The sequence below is a fragment of the Gavialis gangeticus genome, unplaced genomic scaffold, assembly GCF_001723915.1.
Source record: "Gavialis gangeticus isolate Ggan-Ray unplaced genomic scaffold, GavGan_comp1, whole genome shotgun sequence".
Classification (NCBI taxonomy): domain Eukaryota; kingdom Metazoa; phylum Chordata; order Crocodylia; family Gavialidae; genus Gavialis; species Gavialis gangeticus.
The window spans coordinates 15,800,754-15,809,322 of record NW_017729015.1 but is presented as its reverse complement, the minus strand read 5'-3'; the positions used below and the strand labels follow the sequence as shown (position 1 = coordinate 15,809,322).

The window sequence follows — 8,569 nt, the reverse complement described above, 5'->3', positions numbered from 1 at the left end:
AATATCTCTGCGCCCGCTAGAGTGGGCCGTGAACACATTTCCAATCTTGTTGATCGCTTTCTACAATGACAGCGGACAACTCTCCTTGAACTCTTGACTCGAGACTTATATTGTTGAAAGTGTAACTCCTAACTCTTGGACCTGGACTGTTCTCAGTGGTGGCAGATGACAGAACAAGGAGCAACGCTCTCGAGTTGCGGCAGGGGAAGTTGAGGTTGGATATTAGGAAAAACTCTCTCACTAGGAGGGCGGTGAAGCACTGGAATGGGTTACCCACAGAGGTGGTGGGATCTCCATCCCTGAAGGTTTTTAAGGCCCGGCTTGACAAAGCCCTGGCTGGAATGACCTAGTTGGGCTGATCCTACTTTGAGCAAGGGGTTGGACTAGATGTGACCTCCTGAGGTCCCTTCCACCCTTCATTTTCTATGATTCTCTGAGCCTTTGGAGAAGTCAAGTGTGTGGTTGGCTCCTCTTAATCCAGCACCGGATCCATAAGGTGGAACTTGTAGTAGGTCTGTGTTGTGTCAACGTTGACAGCAATCTTACGTAGAGTTTAGATTATAGTTTTTATGGGATGGTTTGGATGGGGATGATCCAGCCTGAGGCAGGGGGTTGGACTAGATGACTCTGGAGATTAACACTTTGCCAGGACACTCCTGAAGCACAGAATTACTAATCGCAGGAACATTTGGTATCAGAAAATTGGACCCACTCCACAAATCCTCCACAAAGGATTTCACCATGATGCATGACTTAGGTACTACTGGAGAAGAATGGATTGCATTCAAATTATCTCAGTCTAGCCCAACCATGCAGCTGGTCCAACAAAAGATATCACCGATGGAAATCCTTGCCTCACAAATATTTCCCGGACCATCACAACCACATCATTTCAGATACGAGTTTTAAAGACAACCCTTCTCAACATGCATACGAAACACCTCAGGGTCGTGACAATTGCTGAGGGTCTCTCTGCTACACGTACACGGATAAATAAAGCAGCAGGTATAATCACACATTTTATGTGGGAGCACTACACTTGCATATCCAGAGTCCCTCAGTGCTAGGAATGGCAGTGAAAAGAAGTAGAGTCTCTTAGAGGGAAAACGTTTAGGCTATGACTTACCAGCCCGGCTGGTTTTGGCACCTGTAGAAACTGGAGATGAACTGTTACTGGTGTCGCCGGCAAGGGAAGTACGGCTAGAATGGAAAGTGGGTCGTTTCAACTTGCTACCTGTCGCGGGGGTCACCTTTGAATGAAGAGTATGGAGACAGAGTGTTAGCTGTTACCCACTTTGAAAACAGGTGAATACTGATGGCAAATCTGAACCTTGGCAACAGGATTCTGGCATACAAACACTGCCATCTTAAAGGTCAAGGCAAACACAGAGAAACTGCATTTGTAGTCCAAAAACAGCCCAGGTCCCTGAAGACTGATGGCAGCAAGGGCTTTGTTCATTGAAGACAGCCGATAAAAGTTTCCCTCATTTCCCCAATTAATTTGCAAATTTCTCCCATCAAACCCATCTCCAGTCCACTACCTTCCATTTGCTGTGCTTTATACATTAAGGTGGACACACTGTCAATCTGTGGCTAAAAATACCTGAAATTTGTAGTCCACTTTAAAGACAGGTATTGCCTGGGGGCTAAAAAGGCACAAAGAAAGAAAACCTTATATAATTTAGTGTGCGCACGCGCGCAAATCAATCCCACAGAATCTACTGAAGCCAGGATCGTTTTACAGACCACCTTCTTTTGGTGACTGCATGTCTTCATTTGTGGAAATGTGCCAAATCTCATACCAACTTATGTACTGAAGGACTTCACCTTATGGAGGATACGTGTAGACGTGGCCACCCCACCAAGTTTCAACTCACAGAAGAATTAAAATGATCCAAGTAACCAGAAGACTCTCGTGATGAATAAACCCACAAAACAGAGTGCAACAGAGCCCTTCTAAAAGAGGCTGCTGCCACTTTCTACCCTGCCTGCTCTTTTCTTCCTGTGACGGTGTTTTCCGTGACCTTTAAGATGCCACAAATAAACAGCAGGGAAAGCAACACACAACACACACAGCTTTCTCCCCCTGCTATTTCTCTCACCACAGAAAGAGGACACTGAAGAAAGCAAGGCAGGAAAGTCAGAACATCTGAGAAGAGGACTCCTGAGTTCAACTGGAAAGAGCAGCTCCAGTTTCTAAAATAAACCCAGCGTTGGTTTTAAGGCGGTATCCAGTCATTGCAGGGCTACTAGCAACCCAAGGTGTTACAGTCAGTCCCTCGGGTCTGGGGATTCTGGCAACTGCTAGCCATGCTGGGCAGAGTGGCTCAGCTATCCCGTGACAATGCTGCGTTGGGGTCACTGCAAAAATGCATGGCTGCCTAGTGCTAGGAGGGCCTCTCTGGAACCCGTGGCACAGACAGGCAGAGAGATTTCCCCTGGCCCCCTCCAGCTTTTGCCTTTCTCTGAAGTCTTGTGAAGCTGGAGCTACGGAGAAGGCATGGGAAGCAGAGGGCAGAGAGCTGTGCCTCTGCAGCAGGTGACTTCCAGTGCCACGTTGCAAGCACCGAAGCAAACCCTGGCCCGGGCGCTAAAGCCTGCTCCACCGCTCACTTTAACAACAGGGAACATCGCTTAGACAGCTCTCCCTGGCACTGGGTTACTTGCAGAGGGCCTGCTTTCACCCTTGAGGTCATTCTAGGACCTCATCTTGGTCCTCAGTCATCTCTTATAACAAGAAAGGGTCATGGTTTCCAAACGCCTTCTTTATGCTGTCGCGAGATCAGCAATCCTCTCTCACAGGGAACACCGCTGCTTCTCTATAGCTACTCTTAAGGGGAGGCTGAGTATTTCAGACGTGACAAATGATGGGCAAGTTATAATCAACAAAATCTGTGCTTCAAATTCCAGCCCCCTCCCCCCTTACCCCAGTCTTCAGAAGCCAAAAAATGCAGTGTGAAGGCTGAAGCCTCAAGAAGCGGCAGTCTCCTAGCTGTACCAGAGCAGTGGGGGGCTCACACCAGTGGTAGGGCGGTGGGGAGGGGACACAGGACTCATCACACATGCTACAGCAGAGTGTCGGAGTCATGGTTGATAAAACTCTATGCGAGTGGATCCCGGACATGTGCTGGAGCTGGTTTTTCAAGTGTTAACTCGGCTCTTTTATGTCTCTTGGAATATTAATCCATTTCACTGCGTGCATGTAGTTTTCATATGAAAAGCAAGCAGCCAAAGCCAGGAAAAATGACAGAATTAACAAACCGCTAATTAGCGCCCCTTTGAAGCTGTTCCAAAACAGGCTGACACTTGACTGCAGGCAAGGCGGCATCTCACACAGAGAGTTTTATGCTAATTATGACTTTTTTCTTTTTTTTGAAACCCGAGTTAGAAACCCATGAAAAATGCAACCAGCCTTAGCATTAGCTGTGCTCACAAGCGCTGCTATTGTGAAGGGGAAGCTTTGAACAGGGACAGGAAGCAGGACATCTCTTTGGCAGGAGCATCCCTGCCCTTTGGGACCAGGAGGGCCATACTCTACCTCAGCGCTCGAGAGGTTGAGGTCGGCATTATCGTAGCCCCTGGCAGGGTTGCCAGCCTTACTGTTTGCCAACCAGGGTTTGTCATAACAGCGAGAGAAGTGATGTGGAGTCTGTGAAATGGAAAATCCAAAGAAAGGGGAGGGAGAAGGGGGGGGGGAAGAGGTGGAAATGAGTGCAAACGAAACAGAAAAGTATCCAGGATGTAGGGGAGGGGGCAATGGGGAGAACAAACAGAAAATACATAAATCCTAAAGGAAATGGACAACCAAATAACAATGCATGATGTGGTGAAAAGGAGACAAAAAAAAAGGCACTGCTTTCCTCCTGTAGATCCTCATGTTCTCCTGGGCCCTCTGATGTGAGCCTGCTCCTTGCACACAGACCTTGAATGCGACTAGGAGAACACAGCAGTGAAAACCAACACGGCCAACCTGAAGCAGCAACTCCAACCCTTTTGTGAGTCTGGTTTATGTCATCCTCTGCTAGTCCCCATCCTGCAGATAACTGCGTGCAGATGGGGTAGGGGAGACCTTACTGATCGAACAACTGGGAAAAAGTTTTCAGTGTGGACAGTGGGCTCAACCCTGCATCAGTTTAAACCAAGCTCTGGCACAGACGCATCCATCCACCACAGCCACATTAGCTTCTCCAAGTCTTCCTAGCCCCCTCCCATCCAGCCCCTTTGGTCCCTGGAGTGGGTTTTGAGTAGTGGAGCAGCAGCTCTGTTGTCTAAGGGAAAGCAAAGCTAAAGCGTGGCTTGGAGTAGGAGCCCTACCTTAGCTCCGCTAGCAGGTGTTGCTGGAGAGGACGGCATAGAAGTGCAGCTGTGGTTGCTCTGGCTGGCGCTGGAGCTGGATCGTGTGGGAGAGGCTGCCCGGGAAGATGGCTTGGATCTCCGTCCCCGGGACCGGAAAGGCGTCATCCCTTGAGAAGCTCCCTCTGGCAAAATGAACTTCTCTCGAAGCTCCAGGTTGGTCCTTCCTCGTGCTGAAAGGAGGAGAGCAAGGACAATAAATGCCCTGAGAAAGGTGCACCCCACAGGGTTTTGCCTGAGTTGCGCTTATCCCAAGGAAGCCAGGCAGAAAGGCCAGACAATGCTCTGATGCGACTCTTCACCTTGGAGCCATGAAGGATTCCTCGCCATCACCCCTGCCATAGCAGAGCAAAACTGCCACCACTCTCACTCTGCTGCAACAAGGTGACTTCACAGGTCAGGCTCCAATGAACGCTGGAGGTCCCCGAGTTCAAACAGCCCCATTCTGCTTATTCTACTGTGCCTTTCACTTGAGCCCCAGGAGGCAGGGGTGGGGAGGTCTTTATTTAACTTTATTTACCAAACCCAGTTAACATTAGCACAGCAGCTGACGACACTCATAAGCCAGTTTCCAAGCACCAAAGAAAACACCTGTGAAACCTGCTCTGGCACCCAGCACCCAATCTTCCCAAGATACCACAGAGCAGTTGCGGGGCAGAGGACAAATTTGGATCCCAAAGCCCCACAAGCTGCAGGGTCTCTATTTCCCCCTGGAAGGAAGGAATGAGGCACCCGCAGGTTCTGCGGATGTGAAATGCAATGAAGATCAGCAGCTGCTGGTATCCCCCTACCCGCCGGGACTCACAAAGAAGGGAGGAGCAAGGCCATGCATAAAGCCTTCCAGGACAAAGGAGTCATTTTGGACTTAATGCTTTACAAACCAGGAAGCCAGAGAAGCAATTGCAGAGTTGAAGCGCTGTGTGGAGGGAATCCTGGGGGAAGGGGATCCTGGGTGTCCGCACTCTCAAGTGGTGGCTGCAAAGCACTTACAGGACAGGGCAAAAAGCAGAGGTGCACTAATAATCCCAGAGGTTAAAACAGGCAAGCAGCACGGCTGGTAAATCATGCTGAGGTCAGCAACCATCCCTCGGACACCAGAAGCAAAGAACAATTAAGCATCAACTTCCCAAGACAGACCCGAAGTGATTAATATCTCAAAGACCCTGCAGGGAGATGGAGGGACAGATGGACATTGGTTCAACCGGACCTCTTGACAATCAGCTGTGGACTGCAGAGAGCGGCAATTCTTGCAATACCTCTGGGGTTTTCCCTTCCATCCAGGTGGGGCCGGGCTGGAGGCTCCCACCAACGTTGCTATACATTCCCTTTGGTCTCCCTGTGAGTGGGGTCCTTGTGTTGCCTTCACTCTGCCTCCAACCAACGTGGGCTAGAAGCAGTCCCTGGCGGAGCCCTCAGCTCCACACCATGCATCCGTCTCTGTCTCCCCGGGAGAGAACGGTGTGTTCTAGTGCTGGGGACCGTGGGCGTTTCACACGTTCCTTTACACGGTTCTTCCTGGCTGCTGTCCCCTAGTCGATGCTTCGCTTCATTTACCTCCAGCATACCTGGCTGCTCCCACCCTCAGCTAGACAGCTCTCGAGAGAAGCCACAGGATTTTGCTTCTTCCCATGTTCTCTGCTTCTCTTTTCCTTCCATCTTGTTGCCATCTTTTTAAAACCAGCATGCATGGAGCTGCACAGGCAGCGCACAGTGGAATGGGCACTGCCTTAGTCTTAGCTACACTATACCACAGCACCAAGGGCCCCAGGGCTTTCCCTGTGCTGCCTTACTGCACTGAAAGCCGGGCCTGGCTTACTCTCTTTTGATGTGGCTTCCCATGCTGCTCCACAGACATCAAATATTGGCTGTGACATCTGAAAGCACGAAACAGGAAACAAAGCAGGGGGAGATCCTTTCGCAGACATGGAGGCACCCTCCACTTGCACCATAGAACACCAAGACAATGCAACAGCCAGAGGCAAAGAGCACAAGGAGAAGAAAAAAGCTCTAGTTTACTCACGTCCCACCCTATAAAGACCTGACTGAACAGCTATGCAGTCTGCTGTCTGGCTTGAAGGGGCATTTATCGCCCCTGGCATGGCCTGCAAACACTACACACACAGGCATGAAGTGTTTCCAAAACTCCTAGTGCAACATGGGAGCATCATGGCCTGGCTTCTCCTGCCTTCCCAGGCAAGCACTTGTCCAAAGGGATCTGCAAAAACACCTGGCTCCAACACTTCTCAACCCACAGCTGCAAAGGAGCCTGTAAAAGTAATCCTACCCAGTGCTAGGGGAATGACAGGGGGAATGAGAGCACCACAGTGCCCTGCTGCTGGCAGGCAGCATGATGCAAGGATTAGCTATGCCCAGACAATCCTAGGACACCCACACTCCAGGAAGACAAAAAACCAATGGAGCAGCCCAAGTGCTTCACCTTCATGTGCTATGCAGGTCGGTCTTTCTAGAAACCATCAGGGAGGAGCAACAGGCAAGACCTTGTCAGGAAATTTCTCCTCTGCACATTTTATAAATGGAAACTGAGGGAATCAGGCTCACTGTCTCCATCCCAAACAATTGAAGATCACACCTCAAACCCAAATGGATTTGGTCTATCAGGCATTACAGGAAGGGACTGGGAAGTTAACAGGATCCAAGGACAGGCATTACAATCCATCCAGGAGACATTTCAAATACAGACATTTCCGAAACTCAAGAGACAGACCACTGCTCCGAACTCCCCAGTCACTTCTGTAGGCAGAAAAGAAAAGGAAGTTCCTGGCTTTATCTTCAAGTGTTTCTACTAGAATCTACTCTCTCTTGAAATCAAATTCCTGGGACTGAGCTAGGTAAGGGAGTAGGAGATGAGGACACTTTCCTGGCCAGAAACTGGCCTGGGTTTGGGAAGATCTGGGGGTTCACTTTGCTCTAACCCAGATTCCCCAAATGACCAAGTGGGTAAGTCACTCGGTCACTCTTGGCCTTACGTCTGTATCTTTGAACTGCAAATAAACTCCCCCCCCCACAACCAAGCGCAGCTACAGCATGAGGATGACGGTGCATCACCCAGATACTGTGGTGATGGGGATCCACTTCAGCACCTCAGATCAAGACAGCAAAGACTTCTGGATCCAAAGCTGAGCTCATACCTCCCTATCACAGCACGCTATGTGGCGGGTGTGATCGTCAGCCCCATACAAGACCCACCAAGCCATAAGGGCTGAAGACATTCAAACAGACCACAGTACCAGCTGTCGTGAAAGCTGCAGCCCCGCCTTGCCACAGCGTTCCCAGAGGCAGCAGGTGGCAGGTGGGGGGGAAGTGGGGGCACAGGGGTGGAGGTTGAGACTGGGCAGAAAGCAAAGCCATTCTCGACGGCAGGAAAGGGCTGCTGGGCAAAGTGGCAAAGCAGAAAAAGGCCAACCTATCGGAGACTGACTGGCAATCGAGGAGCTGGAGTCAGAGCGCTTTATCTTACTTCCAGGGTGGTGAACTGGAATAAAGAGAAATACACAGACAAGGAAACACACAGAGAACAGGCAAAGGCAAAGACTGGTCATGAAAGAAGGGCAAGAAGGCAGCTTTCCACCCCCGTGCAGCGCCGGCCTGCGGATGACAGAGGGAGGAAGGCAAAATCACCTGCAACTCTATGGGACTGGCTTCATGCACAGGGCGTCTGGGAACAGCACCATCACCTCCACAACCACGCACACCCACCAGGCCCTCCCTCCATGGTGCTCTTTCTGGCCAGTCACTGCGACTCACCTAGAAGCTTCGCTTGCTTGGTTTTGGCTCCATTAGTATGGAGTGGGACCCACTGGGATTGGCCGTCCCTAACCAGCTGGCCATGCGTCAACACAACATGGGGCTTGTTACTGCAACGTTGGTAAATGCTGGGTAGTAAAACCCAAATTCATGCTACACCAGTCCATGAAGGCTGAAGTTCTGCTAATGCTAACATACAACATTGACCTGAAGGGAAACCCACGTAAGACACTGGCTTTCAGCCGTCACAAACATGCGGAAAGGAGGTTTTACAGGACCAGGAGGATAAGCACCGCATTGGTAGACACCTCACTGCAGACACATCTTGAGGATCCACAGTATAACACAGCTCAGGGTGGCAAGAACAAAGCATTTCTATGGGTGGAGTCAATGCTCTGAACCAATTTGTATTACAGAAAAAGCCATTTTTACGAAAATAAGCTTCTTTTTT

The 8,569-nt window shown here is 50.1% G+C and overlaps 1 protein-coding gene across 18 annotated transcripts in view; it reads right to left on the bottom strand.

Moving 5' to 3' along the window:
• MACF1 (microtubule-actin crosslinking factor 1) overlaps positions 1–8,569 on the bottom strand; it is a 225,550-nt gene that overhangs the window by 6,160 nt on the left and 210,821 nt on the right. For 12 of the 18 annotated variants that reach the window (XM_019512344.1, XM_019512340.1, XM_019512342.1 and 9 more), the window contains 3 exons: positions 4,315–4,526; positions 3,539–3,649; positions 1,127–1,250 (listed from right to left, as the gene is read on the bottom strand). In XM_019512344.1, coding sequence (XP_019367889.1) covers positions 1,127–1,250; positions 3,539–3,649; positions 4,315–4,526 — 447 coding nt within the window. The remainder of the gene's footprint in view (positions 1–1,126; positions 1,251–3,538; positions 3,650–4,314; positions 4,527–8,569) is intronic. The other 6 variants (XM_019512348.1, XM_019512351.1, XM_019512356.1 and 3 more) reach the window with 1 other exon arrangement.